Source organism: Bactrocera neohumeralis, unplaced genomic scaffold, assembly GCF_024586455.1.
Source record: "Bactrocera neohumeralis isolate Rockhampton unplaced genomic scaffold, APGP_CSIRO_Bneo_wtdbg2-racon-allhic-juicebox.fasta_v2 cluster11, whole genome shotgun sequence".
Lineage (NCBI taxonomy): Eukaryota > Metazoa > Arthropoda > Insecta > Diptera > Tephritidae > Bactrocera > Bactrocera neohumeralis.
Genome location: NW_026089624.1, coordinates 8,968,001 through 8,992,964, shown reverse-complemented (window position 1 = coordinate 8,992,964; position 24,964 = coordinate 8,968,001). Strand labels below are relative to the sequence as shown.

Genomic DNA, 24,964 nt, shown 5'->3' with positions numbered 1-24,964 from the left:
ACCGCAGCATTACCAGAAAACTCGTTACTTCTATGGGAGCAATCGCTCTCATCACGAAAAAAGTGCCCAACGTGGCAACAAATGAAAGATTTTCTCACCACCCAATATGAAATTGCGGAAAGGTTAGAAGAAAAAATAATCAAAACTAAGAACAAACACGACCAAAATGAAAGCTTAAATAGACCCCAAGTTAGTAGCAAAAACAATTTAAACAAAAACTTTCACAAAACGCAATCGTTCACATCTGAACAACGAAAACATACGTCATGGGAACTATGTAAAAGAGGGCATAAACTTAAATCTTGCGAGAGGTTTAAAAACTTAAAAGTAAACGAACGAAATAATTTTGTCAGGTCAAAGAGACTTTGCACAAATTGTCTGTCACAAGCGCATACATATACAAATTGCAAAAGCAAATTTAATTGTTTATATTGTCAAAAAAGACACCATTCAATGCTTCACTACAGCACATATGTATCTCATCTCACCCCAAAGAAGTGCTTATACAAAAAGAACCACGTGTTTAATTACAAAAGAAATGCCGAAAACCAAAATACATACTAAAATTTGCCAAGAGACATCATGCTGCTCAAAGGCACAAAAATCTCAAACGCTGCACAGCGAAACACAAAATGGACTAGTCACAGAAGTAGTCACCACCATACCAACTCAAGTTGAGTATAATAAAAACAAATACCTTAATTCACAATTAAGGAAATGTCAAAAGTTAAGGAAACTCCCCCCCATAACTACTCAATCAAATAATGGCCGGTACGTCGTACGACCACCACTAGAGCCACAATTTTCCAATACTCGACAAATTGGTATAAAAATCAAGGTCTGAGTTACCTCTGACATTCTAAATTATCAAAAGCACCTACAACTTTTCGGCCCCGCAGGATGGCTTTCGCCAATAATGGAAAAAAAACAAAACAATTCTGAACAAATCCTAGAGCGGTGGCGGGCTACTAAACGCCAAATTAGTGCACACGCACTAAAACATTGAATATAATATAACATAATTGTTTCAAAAAGTCGAAAAATCGACACCTTTCATAAATTTTCAAAAATAAAAAAAATCTCCAAAGGAAGTTAAGGGACCACCATACTCCCAATGCGATACAGTGACGCACCTACACTTGCAAAAGGCAAAGGTCGCTCTTATAACATCTATCCAAGCGCTCCTCATATTGGTGGGTTATGGGAATTGCTACACAAAGCATTAAATTAATTATAAAGAATTTTCTACCCCACGAATCGAAGCCGTTCTCCATTCACGGCCATTCTCCCGCAAGATCCCTCTATTGTCACAGTCCTAACTCCAGGGCTAAGGAGTACCCATTCCGGTCATATCTGGCCAGGCGTGGAGTTACTATCCTTGATAAGCCGAGTATAAATAAAGTCCAAACATTGCCGATAATACTGAAAAGGCATATAATAAACTACCGGTATGCCAAACCGATAAATAATAAATTGTAAATAACAGCTAATACAATTAATAAAAGCAAACCACTTTTTTGGTATAATAATAGGTACAATACAAGTAAGTCGTCAAAGCACGCCAAATCAATTAGTACATCAAGCACCAATATTTATACAAAACACAATTGGCTCTTAAAACCAAACTCGCTTCTTACAGCTAATATTCTGCGGCCTCAGTTACTCCACCAACAGTACGCCGAATTACATGCATCAGATTATATACAGTTACTCACAAAAATGAGTATACACAGGAGTTAAAGAAATACACATACTATGGAAAATTTAGTGGATAGATATGAATTTTTTTGATGCACATTTGGAAATAGAAATCTTAGTAACTATAATTCTACATGAAATAACTTTTTTCTTTAACATTAACCAAATACTTAAACAAAAAACTAAATTTATTGATAACATTGGGTCACAAAATTGAGTATACATTTGCATTTTATATGTGGCATCTCTAGTTATCTTTTTACAGTTATGTGATCACGCTCGTATTTAAATACGTTTCAAAGTTTTTGTGTTGTATTATCGTTAGATACGCAATTTATTGTATTTTGTGTATTCTTTTCGCCATGGCTGGTACTAGGAAGGAGACAACCATTGAAATAAAGGAATTAGTGATAAAATTGTGCTGTGAAGGTAAATCGTACAGACAAATTGGTCAAATTATTGGTAGACCCCATTGCACAGTCCAAAAAATTATAAATAAATGGAGATATGAAGGAACATTTAGTTGGGACAGTGAAACATGGCGGTGGTTCAGTTATGCTGTGGGGGTCCATGGGAGCTAATGGAGTGGGCACCATGCAATTTATTGAATGCAACGTGACCAAGGAGATTTATTTGAATATCCTGAAGTCAAATTTACGTACAAGCATGGAGAAAATAAAGCTTCCGCCAGTGTTTTGGTTCCAACAAGACAACGATCAAAAACACACAGCGATGATAGTTAAAGAATGGTTGCTTTATAACGCTCCAAAACAGCTTAAGACTCCTCCACAATCACCTGATATGAACCCTATAGAGCACTTATGGGGAGAACTGAAATCTGAGCTGAAAAAATCCAGTCCCCGTACCAAAGAAGACCTAAAAAGGAGATTACCAGGATATGGGGCGAAATATCACCTAATTTTACCAAAAAACTAGTAGAATCGATGCCTAGGCGGATGCAAGCTGTAATAGATACAGCAGGTGGACCCACAGCCTGTTAAATTAAAGAAAAACAAAAGTTAGGCGGATAAAATAGTTATTTTCCATGGAGCGTATACTCAATTTTGTGACCTGAATTTGTCAATAATTACAGTTTTTTGCATAAGTTTTTGCTTAATGTTAAATAAATGAATTAATTTATGTTCAAATATAGTCGATAAGAGTTCAACTCCGGTGTATACTCATTTTTGTGAGTAACTGTATGTATATAAAACTAGGCAAAATATTCGCCTAGGGGGCTCAGGATGTTTAAATGAGTTAAGCTTCCACCCCCTCTACTCGGTAAAACTGGCACATCCTAATGCTACATCGCACTTCACCACAGCTGATGACACTACATCACAACTCAACACATCTGTACGCCAACCCACTCAACAAAAAGAATGGCAACGGGAAAGCAGGCTCAATTCGTCTCATAGAGCTCAGTTACCGATCTCGCGCTGCAATTAACTCTCGCTTATACAAATAAAATCGGAACAATCCTGCATGCGGCGTTCAACCATTAATTCGACCGGGATTCTGCACATCGTCTAATTTTCATCTGAATACGATTCATTTATTCGATCGTATCTTGGCATGTAGCGAATGTCTTTACATACCTACCATACATATTTATTGTTAAATACGGATTGTCAAAATTAATCTTTTCAATTAAATTAAATAGTACTGAAAAAATAAGAGTATTTTTCTTATCCTCGTTTATTCAAAATGTAATTTAATTTTGTATTAATTGTAAGAAGCTTTTGGTATTTTCATTGCATCGAATAAAGGACGGAGCTCGTCTCCAAGAAAAAAACAAAAATTGTTTTTTTTGAAACCTCTCAGTACGTAGGGAGAAAACTGGCGCCCGAGCAGGGACCGGTCGCGAAAATCGAAAGAACGTAAGTGACCATACGTAGTCACACGCGAGTGAATAATAAAAAACTTTCGAAGCGAGAAGCCGGTTAACATGACACACGAAAATCATCTATCCTCAACCCACGCTTGGACGAGAAGGTGCATAAAATAGTGTGCAGAAGGACGATCCAGAGTAAGCAGAAAAGGAGAAATCGACTTTGCCGGTGCATCATGGTTTTCTGGTAAATTAAGTATGTACATTTTAGAATTATGTATACGTATATAAACTGTATTTACGAAGCAGTGATAAGATTAAATTGAAAATCTGTAATAAAATAGGGAAATTTTTTTTGTTGATTTACGAAACAGTGATTACAAGTGAAAATCTGTAATAAAATAAGAAAAAATTTTGTCAAGAAATCATGAAAAGAAAAACTCAATCAGTTTAATTCAGAGGGAAATTTTTTAAAGAAAATTTAAGGATACCAAAAGGAATTCCCTTTTAGTACACTTAATAACGGGCTTGTACAGCCAATAATAAATAACAATATAAAAGCTGCGATTCACCACCTTCGGGGGGACTCTCCAGAGATAAATAACATAAATAAAATAAAAGGAAAAAATATATTTTAAAGAAAATAAAACAAAATCTAAATAGAAAAATTTCAAATCCGAATAATTTAATACGCCCGCCGGTTCTGCAAAATGCAGCCGCTAGCACTCAAGACACTGCACAGGTGCACAACATAGCAGCAGAACAACTAACTGCTACCATAACAAACGTTGTTAAAAATATATTCCAGCAACACGGCAAACAACTCGACCAAGCCGTGTTGAATCCAAATGCCGGTATAGCGGAGTTTTCGGATCAATCAATTGATCCAGCCTATAGAAACAATCTAACCGACCTGAATAAAATTCCAGACATTGTCCGTTGTCTGCGCGAATTTTGCGGAAACCCAGGTGAGTTTAGCTCCTGGAAAAAAGAAGTAGATCGGATACTCCAAATTTATGAGCCTCTTAAAGGCACTCCCAAATACTACGGGATAATTAGTGTCATTCGAAATAAAATAATAGGGAATGCGGACATAGCCCTTGAGTCCTACAATACCATTAGATAGGAAAGCTATTTCCAAATGCTTAACTCTTCACTCTTATCAGAAATGCTGATAAACGAGACTTAGGAACTTTGGAATATCAGATGGTATCCTTAATCCAAGGCCCTAACTCCATACAAGGGTTCTATCAGAAAGTTTATACACACCTATCATAGATTTTAAATAAATTAGGTTGTATGGACGTCGGACAGAAATCAATGAATCTATTGACGCAGACATATCGAGACAAAGCTTTAGACACTTTCGTTAGAGGACTGAGGGGCGACTTATTTCGCTTGCAAAGCATGAGGGAACCAGTAGACTTCCCTCAGGCACTCCACCTCTGCCTTAAATTAGAAAATCAAAATTACCGTTCCAACTACGCTCACAATACGCAAGGAGCTACGAGGAACCTTACCAATTATGCACCACCAGTTCCGCCCGAGAGATATAATAGACCAATATTTTATCCGGAAATAACAATAAGCCTAGATCTTATCCGCATCAACAAGTTGCACCACCACGCCAATTCGGACCTAAACCGCAACCCAAGCCGGAGCCGATGGACGTCGACCAGTCCATGCACTCCAGACGAGTAAATTATATGAATAGGCCACAAAGGAATGACTTTGTTGGCAAAAGACCGCAACAAAATAATGATCAACAAAATAAAAGGATACATTTAAACCATTTCATTCATTCCGAACCAGTTCAAAATGATGCAGCCCCATCATATAATTCAGAGACAGCTAGATATTTCAATTATGAGACACTAGAAGAGGCTACAGTCGTTAATTTTTAGCCTAAGCTCTTCGCTACCATACTTTGAAGTAAAAGCGAAGAGTGGAGAAATATCTTCCTTCTACGCAAAGTCTGTAGCAGGATATATTAAAATCGAGGAACATACATATGTAAGCCTATTTAACTCTGAAAAAATTTTATATTTTATTTATTAGCTATGTTAAAGACATTTGAAGGAATTTTAGGTAATGATACGCTTCGGAAAATGGGAGCTATAATATATTCGAAGGAAAACTATATTTTATTAGAAAATGGGAGAAAAATAGAACTAAAACAATTACCTTCTCCAACAGTTAATAATATTACCATTCGAGATGAGCACATGTCTCTTAGCCAGAAAAATAATATGAGTAAATTAATAAAAACTTTCCCAGGACTTTTTTCGGAGCCTGACGAAAAATTGACATATACAGCTAGAGTCGTAGGAGAAATCCGAACGAACACGGATACCCCAGTATATACTAGATTTTACCCATATCCCGTTTCACTTAAGTCTGAGGTGGAAACCCAGATACAAAAATTATTAGAAGATGGTATAATTCGACCATCAAGGTCTCCATATAACTCTCCGGTATGGATAGTCCCGAAAAAGGCGGACTCCGCCGGAAATAAACAATATAGGGTAGTTATAGACTATCGGAAGCTCAATAAGCTAACAATCGCGGATAGATATCCTATTCCCGAAAGTAATGATGTCCTATCACAATTAGGACAGAAAAAATATTTCTCTGTAATTGATTTAATAGCGGATTTCATCAGATCCCGTTGAAAGAATCTGACATAGAAAAAACAGCGTTTTCCATTAAAAATGGGAAGTATAAGTTTACAAGATTGCCTTTTGGTCTGAAAAATGCGTCGGGCCCTTGACGACATATTACGCGATTATATCGGTAAGATATGCTATGTATACATAGATGATATAATCATCTTTAGCCAAAGCGAGAGCGAACACATTCGCCATATTGAACAAATTTTTGAAACACTTGAAGCTGCGAATATGAAAGTACACCTATGTAAATCTAATTTTTTCCAGGAATCAGTGAAATTCCTAGGTTTTATAATTTCCGCAGAGGGAATAAAAACAAATCCCTCGAAAATTGAAGCAATTCAAAAAATGCCTTATCTAAAGAATATAAAAGAGTTACGATCTTTTCTCGGTTTAGCAGGATATTACAGCTGATTTGTGCGAGATTATGCAAAAATTGCAAAACCCCTGACCACTCTATTAAGAGGGGAGGAAGACCGAATAAGAAAAATCAATCTTCAAAAATTAAAATAAATTTAAGTACTGACGCAATGGAGTCTTTTAATAAAATAAAAGCAAGCCTTATCTCAAAATACTTAATGCTTACATATCCAAATTTTGAAAAAGAGTTCTCACTTACAACAGACGCTTCTAATTTCGCGATAGGCACAGTCCTCAGTCAAAATGATAAACCAATTACTTATATATCCAGGACTCTTAGCAAGACAGAAGAGAACTATGCAGCACTATGAAAGAGAAATGCTAGCTATAATATGGACATTAAATTCACTTAGAAATTATCTATATGGCACGGCCAAGGTTAATATATACACAGATCATCAACCTCTAACTTATGCCTTAAGCAATAAAATTTTTAATAGCAAAATGAAACGTTGGAAGGCTATCTTAGAGGAGTACAATTACGAATTGTACTACAGGCCCGGAAAATCGAACGTCGTCGCGGATGCTTTATCGCGACCATCCCAAATTAATTCTCTTAGTGTAACCCAGCACTGCGATGAAAGCTCCTCACATAATTTAATATATAGCGTTGATTGTCCAATCAATTCATTTAAAAATTAAATTTTCTTAAGTATAGGTAAAATATCTACCTACCAATTTAAAATTGTATTTCCAACTTATCACCGACATTTGATTACTGAACCAAACTATGATCACGACAATTTACTTCAACTTTTCAAGCGTTATTTAAATCCAACAGTTATAAACTGCGCAAAGGCTAATGAAAATATACAAGGTTTGATACAAGACCTGTATAATCTTCATTTTAGCAACTATAAAATAAGATTTTTTCAAATTCAAGTAGATGACATTACTAACGAAGAAAAACAGGAAGATATAATAACACTGTGGAACATTTTTGGGATTATTGTCTGGGGGGTGATGGTACCAGGTCAGTATAGTAAAACCCTCAAAGGGTTTGGCGTTCGTATGTGTCAGTTTTTTTATGATCTTTAACGCCAAGCTCTTTGAGGGTTTTACTATACTGACCTAGTACCATCACCCTGACTTGGAATTTCTCACCCCCCAGATTAGCTGTTGTACTGTGTAATTAGAACGCACACTAGAGCTCATAGGAATAGCATTGAAAATAAAAACCAGATACTTGAACGTTACTATTTTCCGTCAATGCCAAAGAAAATTAAAAAAATAGTTGGAAAATGTGAAATTTGTAAAACAAGCAAATACTACAGACATCCACCAATACGACACTTTTCTATACGACATACGAACATACAAAATATACCGAAAACCAACATTTTTTATCCAATTTTAACCCATGAATTAATTGAAGCTATAGATATCCTTCAAGATATTAAACCTTTACAAAATTTCTGGAGTAAAAGGGCCATTAACTTAATCGGATCGGCATAGAAATATATTGCCGGTAATCCGTATCATGAAGATTTTGAAATCATAAGTAAAAATATAAATGAATAAAACAGTAATAATAATAAGCAAATGTTCATAAACGAAGCATTTAATAAACAAATTAATAGTTTAGTAAATATTACAAAAAAAAATCTAATTACATTAAAAAGGATTTTCATACTGAAAACAAATTAGCATTGAGTGTTGGAAATAGAATAAGAATTGTAAAAGAAAAATTATTCAACATTAAATATGCCATTCGTTGGGCTAAAACTAAAATAGTAAACTCTATGTTATTAAATAAGAATGAAATAAAAATCGCTATGGAAAAGCTTCAAGAAGAAAATATGCCATTTGTAACCATAGAAGAAGCATTAGAATATGCCGATATAAATATTTTAAGAAAAACAACAACATTATTGTATATTATTAAAATACCTTTAACTGAAAAAGAAATTTACAGCAATATTATTGTAAGGCCCGTGAAACGGCTCAATCAAGCTGTACATTTAAAATATAATCAAATATTGATAAAAGAAACGAAAATGTATGGCATTACATAAAAATAAATGCAATGAATTTAATTTTACTAAAATATGTAAAAGAAATCAACTAGTAGATATAAGTAAAGATAATTGTATACCTAAATTAATTAGTAGTTTAAATTCATCATGAGTTATAAGTAATGGTCACCACATCCCGATGATTGAAGAGTTGCAAACAGGTTTATTACTTTTAAACGATTTTAATGGTACAATTAATAACAATAAGGAAAACCACAGAATAGTTGGTACCTTCCTTATTAAGTTCCAGAACACATCACTCAAAATAGGTAACCAATATTTTCGGAATATTGAAGCGCCTACATTAGAAGTAGTTTCATCAATAATGCAGCCAACGCCATCAGAAAGTGAACGTTTAAATATACTCTGTTTGGAATCTTTGAACGAACTGCATATCAACAATACCAAAACTATAAATTACTTAAAAACGGATGCAATAATAAATAAATTCTCTTTACTTGGGCTCAGCATAATCTCGATACCAATCATCATTTTCTTCTTGGTTTGGAAGAAAAGCACAAAGAATGTTGTTGTACACGAAATATCACATACAACAGAAGCACCCGTTAATATAAAATATTTGACGACAAAAATATTGGAAACAGAAAATCCACTTCAAAAAACCTTCAGTTTCAACAACTTACCTTATTTTTAATTGATCGAGGACGATCGAACTTAAGAGGGGAGGAGTTAACACCCTAAACTCTAAAATTTAATGTAATTAATTCCGTTCCCAAGCTGACTAAACAAAATCATAACTTTTATTACGAAATCGCCAAATTCACTTAAATTAGTGCACTCCGCTGACGACCTTTTGCGATCGATCCCATGTACTGCAGTAATAAAAAAAGGCGGTTACTCGGCGGTTACCAAATATTAACTAATTTAACTTATACGAGGGCTGCTATATATATTCTGGCCTAGGGCAACACTAAGTGTTGCCAGGTGCAATCTAACATTTCCATTGGAAAGTTTGACATTTTTTAGCATAACATTACTCAGAACGTTTTGTCATTTAATCGTGAATTGTTTTATTTACAGGGAATTAACAAATTCATCTCGGCCAAAAAATGGAATTAACTCGTGAACATTTTCGTGCGATCATTTTTCACAACTTTCGACGTGGATTATCACGACAAGAGTGCATCGATGAACTAAAATCTTTGTATGGCTATGAAGCATTATCCTATAGCACTGTGAAAAACTGGTACAACGAATTCAATCGTGGCCAACGCTCGCTCAAAGACGAATTCCGTGAAGGTCGTCCAAAAACAGCCGTTGTGCCAGAAAATATCGATGCCGTACGTGAATTGATAATGCAAGACCGTCATGTAACATACCTTCAGATAGAGGCATGCCTATGCATTGCTCTCACCAGCATACATTCGATATTGCATGAACACCTGGCCGTAAAAAATGTTTGTTTTCTTTGGATCCCGCATAATTTGACAATCGCTCAAAAAAATGCTCGTGTGGATTGGTGTAAAGAAATGCTGAAAAAATACGATCGCGGTATATCGCGGTATAGGCTTCAAAAGACGTTTATAAGATCGTCACAGGTGACGAATCATGGATCTATGCGTATGAGCTCGAAACAAAACAGCAATCGACAAAAAAAAAAACAAAAACAAAAAAAAAACAAAATACCATTTTCGTTGATAAATATGCCTATTTACATTATTAGGCTAGAAATATATGTATATAGCAACCTACGTATACTAGTCATAATTTCCAATTTTTTAATTTATTATTAGTTTTATTGAATTTTGTGATACACTCCTATTATTTTGAACACCCAATTATTGAAGTTTTTATTTAAATAGTTTATATTTTTTCATTTACGTTCGTGGATAAAAAATAAATTAATAAAATTCTTGTTTTTGTTGAAAAACATAACTTTGCATTTTATATTGTGATGCACTCCAATTATTTTCAACACAACTGTATGTAGATGTTACCGCTTGTTTTTTTGTATATTAATGTCACTGCACTTTTTTTCCACTTTAAAAATGTTTATATATATATAGTATTGTAAAAACTGGAAAAAAGATTATTTATTCCTTACCTCTGGTGGGGGGAAATAAAATGACCTTCATTGAGTGAGAAATATTTCATTCTGATTTTATTGTAAATATTGTACACCTTATATACTATTTTAAGTCTTACTTATCTAGTTAAATATATGTGTATGTACGGCACACCACATGGGGTTGTTTTCAACTATACAATGCAATACATGTGTGTGTGTGTGTGCTGTCATTCAAGATCTTGAGATTTTTGATGAAGAATACGGATGCAATAACCACCATAAGGGTTGTGTTTCTGTATTGTATTCTTATTACATATTTTTTCTTTTATTTTGCTGCATTGCATGTAAATGCATTATGTATGTATGTACATATGTATTAATATATAAATAGATATTTATATTTACACCCCTATTCTGTGCACTTGACAAATTCAACATATTTCTAATTTGTCAAAGTTTTACATTTATCAAGCATTTGGTATTCTGTGTCTGAAATAAAAAGCTCTTTTCTTTATAAGTTGTTAAGATGTCAAATGCTCTTGACAGCAGTGCTCGTTATGAATTAAATATCTGATTGTGCATCTTGTTGTGAAAATGGAAGATATTTTACTTTTGTTATTATTGTTAAACGAAGATGAAAATTGTGAGAATAGGAATCGCGCGCGGCATTTAAAAAGTTTACGCGACGATAGCAATCCATTTTCTTTGAGCGAGAATATCTTTGTGCAAAATTTTAGATTAACTCGTGAAATTTGCCGCCGCCTAATTGATGAACTGGCCCCACATGATAATCAGAAAACGTCACTACCTTTAACTGTAAGGGTTCTAGCAGCTTTGAACTTCTTTGGACACGGCTCATATCAGAAATGTGTAGGTAACAACGTCAACTTGCCCTTGAGTCAGTCATCCCTTTCGAGAAGTGTGCGAGCTGTAGCAAAACTTATTGTGAAGGTGAAGGGAGGAGAAATAAAGTTTCCCATTTCAATAGAGGAAGAAACTTTTATAAAAACGGGGCAAGTATTATTGTAATACAAATAATAATATGCTAATTTATTTGAAATACATATATTCCATATTTTTTAGAAAATTTGGAATAAAAAGCACCATAGGAGCAATTGACTGCACGCATATTGCTATCATTGCTCCACCATCAAATAATGTCGAACGTCCTCTTAATTTATATTTAAATAGAAAAGGATTCTACAGTATCAATGTTGAAGCAGTAAGTTTTGTTTTTGCATGCACATACATACATACATATATGCCAATGCAATTTTTGAATGTATCGTTTTAGGTTTGCGATCACCGATTACGTTTTGCATTTGTAAATGCTAAATTTCCGGGTGCAACACATGACTCTGGAATTTGGGCAACTTCTGACCTACGAGAACATCTCATTCGTCAGCATACTAATACGTCGGAGCAACAACGGAGGGAATCTTGGCTTCTTGGCGATCAAGGTTATCCTCTAGAACCGTGGCTTTTAACACCAGTGGGAACACCTAATACCCATAAAGAGCAAAAATACAACAAATTACATGGTTCTGCAAGAAACTGCATAGAGAGAGCATTTGGTGTTTTAAAATCTCGCTTCAGATGTTTGTTGAAGCACCGAGTTCTACATTATTCACACGAAACTTCCGCTTTGTTTGTTAGTACTTGCGTTATATTGCATAATATAATGACGAAAGCAGGCATTACGTTCAACGAAATAGATGACGGGGTTGCAGAAGACTTTGATTCTCCAATTAATGATTATAACTCTTCACAGTACATGCGCGAAGGTGAAAGAACAAGATCAAGATATATATCAACTCTTTAGTTATATATATATACAGAAGCCAATCCATATTCTTATGTACATATATAAATGTTCTCACAATTCGACTTTCGAAATACACTACTTACTTCCATTGGTTGTTTATTTATTTATCCTTTTTATTAAAAGAAAACAAATTGAAATTTCCATTCCATTTTTTTTATTCTATTGTAAAACAAAAAACCAAACTTAATTCAATAAAAATGTTACACATACGTTATTTCAATTTTATTTAAACTTTAGATATTATTTTTCATTACTATTAAACGATTTTATAAGTTCTGTTATAGAACTAGTTAGGCCTTGAATGGCCTGCATCATTTCACGATGCTCCCGTCGCCTCTCTTCCTCAGCAGCATTCCTTTTTGGTATATCAGCTATCAAAGTGCTGATAAGCTTATTTCGTGCACTTCGTGATAGTACCAAAGTTGAAGCATCCTAAAAAGAAAAATAAGAAAATAATAAGAAATTGCAAAAAAAAATTATGTATGTATTTTGTAATTATATCATAATGAAAACTTACCTGGTTTTCCAAGCTAAGATACGTAGATGGTGTCAATGGACTTGCTGTTAGGTGTTCGGGATTTGGGCTTGCATCTACCTGACTGCATAATTGTTGAGGACTACCCGTGGGTGATGAAATTGCGCATTCATCTGTTTGCTCAATTGGCGTTAAACCTAGGCTTTGTACATTTTGCATCCCATCTACAGCGGCCGAGCCAAATGTAGACAAAGCCATTTCTTCGAAGTCCGTCATCGGCTTGGAACTTGGACCTCCACTGTGAGCCTTTGAGTCATTTTCAACCGCCTTGCTCGAGTGCGCAGTTGGCTTTTCCAAACGCCTAACGTCTATAAATTAACACAATATAATAAATAAACGAAAAATAAACTAAAATGTTACCTCTTTCCATTTTGCAGCACTTCGTATTGGTCCTATGCACGAATTAAATTGCTCTGCCAGCTGTTGCCACAACTCCTTCATCCGTTGAGGCGTCTTTGGGCAATTTTTCCCCGTACTAATTTCTGGGCGTGCTTGGCAAAACAACACATATGCCTCCAGCTGCTCGTGCGTAGCTCTATCGTGCTTGGGTTTACTATAAAATAAAAGTTAAATTATAAATTTTGTTAATAATTAAAATTTGGAAACTTACCTTGCAGAATTGTCCATTTTAACGAATAATTTGAATAGAAATCAGATGTTTTCTATTTACATTATTTTTTCACCATACGTGTGGGGAAAGCTTTACGAATTGAAGCTTTTACTTTTATCAAGATTGCCACAGAATACCAAAATATTTCTCGCTTGTTAAATATTTGAGTTAATTGTCAATATTTTATTAATTTGTCAAAAGCACAGAATAGGGGTGTAAGTCTTACTTATCTAGTTAAATATATGTGTATGTACGGCACACAACATGGGGTTGTTTTCAACTATACAATGCAATACATGTGTGTGTGTGTGTGCTGTCATACAAGATCTTGAGATTTTTGATGAAGTATACGGATGCAATAACCACCATAAGGGTTGTTTTTCTGTATTGTATTCTTATTACATATTTTTTCTTTTATTTTGCTGCATTGCATATAAATGCATTATGTATGTATGTATGTATTAACATATAAATAGATATTTATATTTAGTATAATTTCGCCTTTCATATAAATAAGCATGTTCAATGATATTTGAACAGTATATATGTCACCTCACTTGAATTTTGTGCTTGATTTTTTTTGTATATATGAATGTACAATGATCTAATTTTATAATAACTCATTTTAAATATGTAAAAGATTTACCTAAACATTCTTCTTCTTAATTGGCGTAGACACCGCTTACGCGATTATAGCCGAGTTAACAACAGCGCGCCAGTCGTTTCTTCTTTTCGCTACGTGGCGCCAATTGGATATTCCAAGCGTAGCCAGGTCCTTCTCCAATTGGTCATTCCAACGGAGTGGAGGTCTTCCTCTTCCTCTGCTGCCCCCGGCGGGTACAGCGTCAAATACTTTCAGAGCTGGAGTGTTTTCGTCCATTCGGACAACATGACCTAGCCAGCGTAGCCACTGTCTTTTAATTCGCTGAACTATGTCAATGTCGTCGTATATCTCGTACAGCTCATCGTTCCATCGAATGCGATATTCGCCGTGGCCAACGCGCAAAGGACCATAAATCTTTCGCAGAACTTTTCTCTCGAAAACTCTCAACGTCGACTCATCAGTTGTTGACATCGTCCATGCCTCTACCATATAGCAGGACGAGAATTATGAGCGACTTATAGAGTGTGGCTTTTGTTCGTCGAGAGAGGACATTACTTCACAATTGCCTAATCAGTCCGAAGTAGCACCTATTGGCAAGAGCAATCTTGCGTTAGATTTCCAGGCTGACATTGTTGGTGGTGTTTACGCTGATTCCAAGATAGACGAAATTATCTACAACTTCAAAGTTATGACTGTCAACAGTGATGTGAGAGCCAAGTCGGGAGTGCGACGACTATTTGTTTGATGACGGGAGATATTTCGTCTTGCCCTCGTTCACTGCTAGACCCATTTGCGTTGCTTCTTTTTCCAGTCTGGAGGAAGCGGTACTAACGGCGGGGGTGTTGAGGCCGATGATATCCATATGGTACCTTCTCTGCTTAGTTCTGCAGCTCGAATTATTTTCTCCAGCAGCAGATTGAAGAAGTCGCACGATAGGGAGTCGCCTTATCTGAAACCTCGTTTGGTATCGAACGGCTCGGAGAGGTCCTTCCCGATCCTGACGAAGCTTTTGGTGTTGTTCAACGTCAGTTTACACAGCCGTATTAGTTTTGCGGGGATACCAAATTCAGACACCGCGGCATAGAAGCAGCTCCTTTTCGTGCTGTCGAAAGCAGCTTTGAAATCGACGAAGAGGTGGTGTCTGTCGATTTTCCTTTCAAGGGTCTTTTCAAGATTTGGCGCATGGTGAATATCTGGTCGGTTGTTGATTTTCCAGGTCTGAAGCCACACTGATAAGGTCCAATCAGTTTGTTGACGGTGGGCTTTAATCTTTCACACAATAAGCTCGATAGAATCTTATATGCGATGTTGAGGAGGCTAATCCCACGGTAGTTGGCGCAGATTGTGGAGTCTCCATTTTTATGGATTGGGCATAGCACACTTAAATTCCAATCGTTGGGCATGCTTTCGTCCTACCATATTTTACAAAGAAGCTGATGCATGCTCTTTATCAGTTCTTCGCCGCCGTGTTTGAATAGCTAGGCCGGCAATCCGTCGGCCCCTGCCGCTTTGTTGTTCTTCAGGCGGGCAATTGCTATTCGAACTTCTTCATGGTCGGGCAATGGAACGTCTGCTCCATCGTCATCGATTGGGAATTCTCCTGGTGTTGTGCATTCTCTGCCATTCAGCAGGCTGGAGAAGTGTTCCCTCCATAATTTAAGTATGCTCTGGGCATCGGTCACTAGATCACCTTTGGGGGTTCTACAAGAGTATGCTCCGGTCTTGAAACCTTCTGTAAGTCGCCGCATTTTTTCGTAGAATTTTCGAGCATTACCCCTGTCGGCCAGCTTATCAAGCTCTTCATACTCACGCATTTCGGCCTCTTACTTTTTCTGTCTGCAGATGCGTCTCGCTTCCCTCTTCAATTCTCGGTATCTATCCCATCCCGCACGTGTTGTGGTCGATCGTAACGTTGCGAGGTAGGCAGCCTGTTTTCTCTCCGCTGCGACGCGGCACTCCTCGTCGTACCAGTTGTTCGTTTGCACTTTCCGAAAACCAAGGGTTTCGGTTGCAGCTGTACGTAAGGAGTTTGAAATGCCGTACCACAGTTCCCTTATACCGAATTGTTGATGAGTGCTCTCAGAGAGCAGGAGTGCAAGCCGAGTAGAAAATCGTTGGGCAGTCTGTTGTGATTGCAGCTTTTCGACGTCGAACATTCCTTGTGCTTGCTGGCGTGCATTTTTTGCTGCACAGAGGCGGTGCGAATCTTGGCTGCAACAAGATAGTGGTCGAGTCGATGTTAGGACCTCGGAGCGCACGCACATCTAAAACACTGGAGACGTGTCTTCCGTCTATCACAACATGATCGATCTGGTTGGTAGTTTTTCGATCCGGAGACAGCCAGGTAGCTTGATGAATTTTTGTGCTGGAATCTAGTACTACAGATGACCATATTTCGGGCCCCGGCGAAGTCGATCAGCCTCGACCCATTTGGGGATGTTTCCTCGTGGAGGCTGAATTTACCGACCGTAGTGCCAAAGATACCTTCTTTGCCCACCCTGGCGTTAAAGTCGCCAAGCACGATTTTGACATCGTGGCGGGGGCATCTCTCATAAGTGCGTTCCAAGCACTCATAAAAGGCATCTTTGGTCACATCGTCCTTCTCATCCGTCGGAGCGTGGGCACAGATCAACGATATGTTGAAGAACCTCGCTTTGATGCGGATTGTGGCTAGACGTTCATTCACCGGATGATAGTACTCGGCGACGGAGTCTCTCTCCCACCACGAATCCAACACCAAACTTGCGCTCCTTTATGTGGCCACTGTAGTAATTGCCACAAGGGCTTACTCGCCTCAGTCCTTGTCCCGTCCATCGCATTTCTTGGACGGTGGTGATGTCAGCCTTTATTTTCGCGAGGACATCAACCAGCTGGGCAGCGGCACCTTCCCAATTAAGGGACCGGACATTCCAGGTGCATGCCCTGATATCGTTGTCCTTATTTCGTTTGCCATGGTCGTCATCAAAAGGGGGGTTTCTCATCCGAGGCTGTTTGTCGTTTTTCATTGGGGTAGGCTTTTTACGTGGCGGGTCCCAAACCCAGCGCACAACCCTATGCAGGGGATGTTTCGCCTTCTCACTTTAGCTCACCTTCGAACGGATGTTCATGGGCTACCCAGAGGATACTTGGTCAAAGACCGGAAGTCGTGAGCTGCTTGAGTCATATGCAAAAGAATCGTTTCTGGCCACTCCCAAGTGAATGGCGATAAGAGAACTTTCCTCACTTGCGCGAACTTCTACACATCATTAAATTTCTTATGTGCCCTCCCAAACAGACCCCCATCACCCTGAAAATTTCATTGAAATCTAGGAGGTCTAGGAGGAGTATGCGAACAGGAAGTTTTGCCACTTAATTTTATATATATAGATTAGAGAGCTCCGATAATAAACACGTCCGATCGCTGTATTCAAGAAGTGATATAGAAGGGAACCACGGCCGCCGACACGCTGTTTATAGGCACACTCCGCTGCTCCGGCCGGCAATTTTTGAATCTGTAATATTTTCAAAAATATTAATTTTAAAAAATATGCTGTACAGGGCTATAGATCTATAGTAAATCAACAATGTATTTAAGGGCTTAACCAATTGTGACACTATAAAATAATAATACCATTTTGGTTTGTTTGTATTCGATAGTTTATATTTCCAAATATTCTTGAAATGCTTAAGGTCATACTTAAATAGTTTTGGATCAATATTCTAAAGAATTCAGCTCGCATATTCAAACATACAACGCGTTTTCTCAAACGACATTCAAAGAAGTCTTGAAGCATTCAATGGAATACGAAAACTTTAAAAAAAGATTCACGAAAATTGCCTAATTTTTCATACGTTACACTGGTTTTAATCTTGGGGTATTTAATTGTATAAGGATTAATATTGTGATATGGTTAAAACGCTTCGAAAAATTAGCCATTATTCGTCACGAAAAGTAAATGACAAAAATGTTATTGAGGATATCCATAAGAATGATCATATACCATCTCAGGTTTTCTGGAGACCTTTTCCATGTGTACAATAATTAGTACATTATTTTGATGAATCTCGTAGGCCTGTGGTTGCAATGTAAGCCCAGGAAAACATGTAATTATTACAACATCACATTAGAAACCTCAATAGTAACAGTATTTTTCCATTATTTAGTGTATGGTATTATACATATAAACCTTCCTCTTTAATGCCTATCTATTAAAAAAACCGCATCAAAAAATCCACGTCGCGTAGTTTTTAAAGATTTGAAAGCATCCCACAAAAGGGATATAGGGACAGGTCAGCGACTTTGTTTTTATATAATTGATTAAAAGATTTTACCTTAGGATTGCATACAACTTTTTCTTATTTAAAAATGCGCAATTTATGCCCTATGAGTTCTTTAGATTTCATCTCTGATGAACGACCGACAAGGGCTGGTGTACCACGGGCCAATGGTTGGGTCATCCTACTCTACATATATATCATACAGCTAATAATTTGTCAGCTTTGCGGATGTATCACGGCCTTCGTGAGGGGATAATAAATGTCACTGATAGCATCAAATACAGTATTAGCCGTGCAGCTTTTGATAAAGTAAACAACTGGCACTTTTGAATAAACAAAGAAGTGCAGAAGTGAACAATATTTTAGTACTTCGAATGGTTTCAATCATGTTTATACAAAATGTGGTTGTCTATTTAGTTTAAGTTCTGTTTAAGTTTAGTTTTCATGAAATAATGTTATCAAAATTTAAATTATTTGACATTAAAAACTCTAAACTGTTCCTAGACAACAAAAGTGCTTTTATATAATGCGGTCAGTAAAGCCATTTGGACATTCTGTTCTTGATGTTTAATGACAAAAATCTGTTATTATATTCAAGGTTTCGAATCGAAAATGCTGAGGACAATCACTTTTTCGACGCTATACATATTCAACAAAAATATCCATAAGTTTCGGGACAGTTTGTTGAAAACCGGAAATAGTCTCAACAAAATGTCTGCTCATATTGAAAGGTTCTAAAATTATATCCTGCATATAGAAATCCTAAATCGTCCTTTTATCCTGGGACATATAATCCCAATAAGCATTGCTGGATATAATCCCAATAAGAGTTTTTTGACGACTTTTTGTAAATTTGAAAAATAAATAAAATCTTAGAAAAGTAGCTATATTGCTGTTTCATATTTATTTAGTTATTATTAAGATAATTTTAATATAATGTGATGTAACTATTAATTTAATTTGTGGAAGGGTCCAAAACATTTGTGCGTTTATTTACCACATGCCAGAGCAGATCATTTAGTTTAAGCTTTTCGATTCCAAGTGAAGTGCAGCGGACGCAGCGGCAGCGCTTCTCCTGCTCCACTGGCAAGTGATTTCAACGTTAAGGCTATCGGATTTTGTGCGTTTAGGGTTCTTCCTCCTGTCGACGAGGCATCGTCTCACGCCTTTTATTTCAACCGAAAATCATTGCTTCAGCAAGGGCACCAAGAAAGTCTTTAGTATTAACTTTAGCTTCTTATATTCAGTATAAACAATCCATGAATTTGTGACGCTAATAATTAGTAACTTGAAAAACACCTTTTTCAGCCACTTTTAAGATTTGCGATTGAAATTATAAACGGTTGTCTTTTGGTCGGCCAAGTCGACCCCACCCACAATTTTGTTATAGTCACTGATACATTTAGGGCATTTAATTTTCTTCTTCGATCCATCTTTTTGCTTCCTCTCAACGTCTACAAGCGATGGCTCATGACAATTCGAAGCTAAGAGGACTTCGTTTGAATCCATCCATCGAGCTGCCAAAATGCCACCAGAGCTGATTTGAAGCTGACTTTCTGTTTTACATGTATGTCCCAAGCGCGGGATAAGTTCTAGTTTCTAACAGTTTAATTGAGGTAAAAAAAAGCGGTCAAGGCTAAACAAACGACTTTTTCTCCAAGAAGAGTGATAGGTACAGACAATGCAGCGTTTGCGTCCTTACTAGTGTAAAGATTAAGATCGTAAGTATCCTGTCTTTAGGTCACATCGCATCCAAATTTTGATTCGCGCTTTATTGGTTTCATTGGCATATGTTGCTTCATACTTGATCTACCTTTAGTTTTACCATGCACTCGTCCAATGAACTGAAATGAACTTTCACTTCGAGCAACTGCAAATGTTTGTTTTAGACATTGCACCGCTTCGGAGATATAATAATCTCTGTAACTGTCGCTTGGGCTTACTGCAGTCATTGAAATATAACTAGAGTAATAATAAATAACGATCTCGTGATAAACACCTTTTATAACTTAATTTCCCATCGATGATTCTTGCTCAATAGTCCTTCAGGGCAAACTTATTATAATGCATAATCAATGAAACGCTCAAATACCAAAGTTTCATTAGCATCAGTTGGGGCCTGGCTTTGACTGGGCCCAACGATTCATAGCTGTAAGACCTTTGATTAGTACATTCAGCAATTCGAATCACAAACTGTAAGGAAATATCGTGAGAAGCGACTCACTTTGAACTCGGTGCAATCGTGAGCAAAATCAAAAGTTTTGCAGTCTCTCTCAGATTGAGATTTCATACTTTGGATTAAAGGATTCTGAGAATCGTCCGCAGCAACATTTACCCTGTGCAACTGGCAGTATATCGTCGTTTTATTTTTGTGGGCTTATCGCCCATTGATGTTATCGTCAGTTTCTGATGCGAATTCTGTGCTTTCGGAACTCTCAAGCAAATATTCACTCCCAGAGTCCTCCAAATCAACGTCCGGTCGACTCTTCAGACACTACGCTCAATATCCTCTTGAGTTGATACCCTTTCGTCATCTAAAAACATATTGGATAAATAATCACGTAAAAAACTTATTGAGTTATATGTCCCGAATACATAAAATGAACTCTGCTTACCTATATTAACAAAAACACCACTAAACAATTAAATGTAACAAAACGAAACACTTTTATGCAAACAAATGCAAGTTTTGTTGATCCACGCTTTATTTCGACCGATTTCAACAAATTAGTAGAAGACAACTGATCCAGAATTTCACGTATATTGCAATGCTTTGTCATGTGGCATCTATGCGTTGAAATTTTTGTATCTTTTTGTTTACAATTAAAATATGCACTTAAATCTGTTTTGTGGTACTAATTATATAAAGCAATCGCATACTGGTAAAAGAAAATACGAGGGTTAAGAAATTTGGTGGGATGTATTATCCCAGTAGTCCCGAAAAGGGATAAGGTCTTAGTGTTAGTATGGTAAAGATAGAAATAGAGGACAGCAGAATGAAATATATATCTAAACACCGAGATTATCCCAACCCATTTGCTAATGCTTTAGGACATTCCTGCGATCAAGCTCGCCTAAAAAGAAAAAAACAAAACAGCTCAATCACGTACTTGAGCTTGTTCAGTTTTAAATAGATTTAAGATTTACATAACTTATTGTTTAGGCTTTAAAAACAGTTCTAATAAATAAAAAAGTATTGAAAAAAAAACTTCAGCAATTCTTAATTCATGATTTTCACATTCAGTACACATAATAATTAGTAATTAATATAACAGGATAAATTTTGCATAAATTCATTAAAGTAATCCACTTTATGACTAATAAATGTACAAATCCAGTAAAATCTGTTCAAGCCCCTGGGTACCGTATATTTGGACCCAGTATCTATAGTTGGCTTTTGTGAGATACCACAATTAAAATTCAAACAGAATCCTTTCCTAACTATACTTATTCTGGAAATTCAAGACTTTCTGTTCTTTCATATATCCCAGCTATAAAATTTTTGAACTTTTAGTATCCTGTATATATTGGCCAGTATTTCAGTTATCTCTCAGCCAAAGTAGGATTAACATGTTTTGCTCATAACAATATATCTTTGCTTGATTGTAGCCCTTGATACACGACCAAATTAATGCACATTACAATTGAATGATGACAGACGGCAGAATTTTGCATTGGGAACAGCTGATTGTAAATTTGTTTATTGTTAAAAAAAAAGTGATATAAAAATGGATAAGGAGAATTATTATGCTTGAATTTTGGTATTCTTGGAAAATCCAATATAAATTTAACAAAGAAAAATCGTTTATTATTAAATACGTTAAAAGATAATAAAGTGCAATTAAAACAATACTTGGTTGTAACGCGAAAAAAGTATGCAAAAGTTAAACTATTGGAAAAATGAAAAACGCGACTGTTAATTTTTGTTTTTGTTAATATACTTGCACCATAATTTTAATTAGCAATATAAAGACTGCTCTCTCTGATGCTGTAAACACAAAGGAGGAGACAAACTTCAATTGACATCTGTCAAACAATTACAAAAATTTGTCATTTTAAGCAGTGTTGTCTAATCAAATGTGTTAAAATAATGAATTTTTTTTTTGCATTAGTAATTTGCGTTAACATGGATCAAATGCGGAAGTTGAAGTGCAAGAATTAAGCCCGCTAATGCAAATAGTTAATTACCCAAGCAGTATCAGCCTGAGGAAGGTAAGTGACATATTTACGACTTCACCCAAAACCCCATTTAAGTGGATTTCATCTTAAATTAGAGATTCAATAAATACTTGGCCACTTAGGCAAATACTTATATATTAATGACTATTTATAAGTTAGGAAGACTGTGCAACGAAGCACTTGTCTTGTCACCACACTGACGGATCATTACTCCTGTGTTAAGCAACTGAAAATACCTGCGTATCGAGATTTCCGTTTTCCGGGCACTACAAAACGAATATTTTGCCAGAAACTGAGGATGGTAGCTGGATTACAGCGGTGCTTGTAAGCTGAACCCATAACTTTGCAATTATCTGCCGCTCGTTGTTGTCTGGTAACTTCCCTTACTAGTCTTATCACAAAATAATTAGTTGCATTGATAACCAGATTGAGCGTTCCCTTAACCTGCTCAAGGCTAATACGATAGCCTTGCTTGCAGTATACGACGTATCGATATAATAAATATATGTTCTCTGAACTTCATTAAAAATAGCTTACAGATTGTAAATATGCATACATATGTGTCTATAAAGTATACATATATGTGAGTCAAGCTGATGTGTGGGGAAAATCTTTATCTTGGGTATATGCTAAGAGCATACTTTTATACTCGTGTAACCTGTTGCTACAAAAGTATAATAGTTTTGTTCACCTAATGGTTGTGGCATCACCTTAAACTAATCGAGATAGATGTTGGGTTATATGTACGTATATAAATTATCAGGACGACGAAAGAGGTTTAAGTCGGTGAGTTTGTCTGTTCGTCATCCGTACAAGCTGTAACTCGGTAAAAGTAGATTAAACTTGTTGAAATAATATCGATATAATTCTTTGTGACGATATATTTTTGAGATATTTAATATTTTGACATATCAGCATCGATATAAAATTCCATTTTTATAATTTTGTTTCAAAACTATGCAACTCAGTCTGTCAATTTCAATTTTAAATGCAGGTTCATGGTATTGGCATTGCACAATGCTTACATATGTATTATAACCTCAGCACGTGTATATTCTGCATTTCTGCACAGTTCTGATATAATTAACGAATAATCAATTTAATTAACAAAATAATAAATTTATATATTAAAGCTCATTTAAACTTAATACTATTTATGACGACATGTGCAATAAAATGTTTAATAAATATTCAGTATTTCCTTCAGACTGAATCATCTAAAGATGATCATAGTAACGAACACTTGGTCATGAATATGTTGAAATTATGAAGGTATTTTTATTAATATGAGATTATATAATTTTAAGTATGTTCTAACTTTATTATATTTCTCAATTTGTAGAGGGTAAAAATACAAAATACATTAAGCTTGTATCCGGGTGTAGAAAAATCAGGATTAAAATTTATGAGTGTAATTTATCCACGCTATAAAGTTCCATCGCGAACTACTGTAATTGTAAATTAATAGCTTAACCTTTTTTTACCATTGCTTTTGAAAAACTGGCTTAATGGGACAACGATATTACCGCTACCAAAGCTATTTTAAAACCAAGAATTAAGTGAGATAAAGAATATTTATCTATTTCAAGTGACCATTCTAACTCTTCCTAAATTCTACACGAAGTTTCATTGTTGTAATGACAGCGCATCTTAATGCTGTATGAAGCGAGTGGTCCTGAGCATGAAATGATAACATTGATGGAACGGAGAATATATTAGGTAAGTTTGAAGTACAAAATAAATACATTAAATTACAAAAATAAAAAGTAGGCTATAATGAATAAAATAAGATGTTTTTAATAATACAAATTTTTTCCTGCAGGCACACATAGCTGATTATATAAAAAGTGCTTTGAAAATATTTCCAGGACTAGAAAAAAGAAAGGGTTGTATTGCATCAATTGTCACTGATGGTGAATTGCTAACATGGTTGCTGCAGCAAAGCAATTTTAGGTGATGAAAAAGTAATTCCTTGCATGGCTCATATGGTAAAACCGTCATCCTTAAGAACAAAACACCGGCCTTGTATTAATTTAATATTTCCTTAATAAAACCACTGATTGGCTTAGTTCGATATTTTATTACATACCAATGATTTAAAAATAAAGCAAGTTTAAAATATTTAGAATGATTTTTACAACAAAAGTACTTTAGTAGTAGCCTGTGAGACTACGCGTCCCTTATAGTGTTATAAATTTGTCCCGTCCCCAGTTAAGGTTAATGGGACAGCATTATGCCGCTACCAAAGCTATTTTAAAACCAAAATTAAGTGAGATAAAGAATATTGCTCTA

At 35.9% G+C, this 24,964-nt stretch overlaps 4 protein-coding genes across 6 annotated transcripts in view; all 4 read right to left on the bottom strand.

Annotated features, from left to right (window-relative positions):
* The window catches only part of LOC126765696 (uncharacterized), a 624,074-nt gene that overhangs the window by 256,793 nt on the left and 342,317 nt on the right, over positions 1-24,964 (bottom strand). The gene's annotated exons all lie outside the window — the stretch shown is intronic.
* The window catches only part of LOC126765721 (uncharacterized), a 488,551-nt gene that overhangs the window by 158,233 nt on the left and 305,354 nt on the right, over positions 1-24,964 (bottom strand). The window lies entirely within an intron of this gene.
* On the bottom strand, positions 12,515-13,482 carry LOC126765749 (uncharacterized). The gene is made up of 3 exons (XM_050483493.1): positions 13,383-13,482; positions 13,005-13,330; positions 12,515-12,919 (listed from the first exon to the last, which is right to left on the bottom strand). Exons 1-3 carry the CDS (start codon positions 13,390-13,392, stop codon positions 12,728-12,730), a joined length of 528 nt encoding a protein of 175 aa, XP_050339450.1. The 5' UTR covers positions 13,393-13,482; the 3' UTR covers positions 12,515-12,727.
* LOC126765720 (uncharacterized) overlaps positions 14,137-24,964 on the bottom strand; it is a 137,086-nt gene continuing 126,258 nt past the window's right edge. The window contains exon 3 of the mRNA XM_050483457.1: positions 14,137-15,926. Within this exon, the coding sequence (XP_050339414.1) occupies positions 15,715-15,926 (212 nt within the window). The 3' untranslated portion in view covers positions 14,137-15,714. The remainder of the gene's footprint in view (positions 15,927-24,964) is intronic.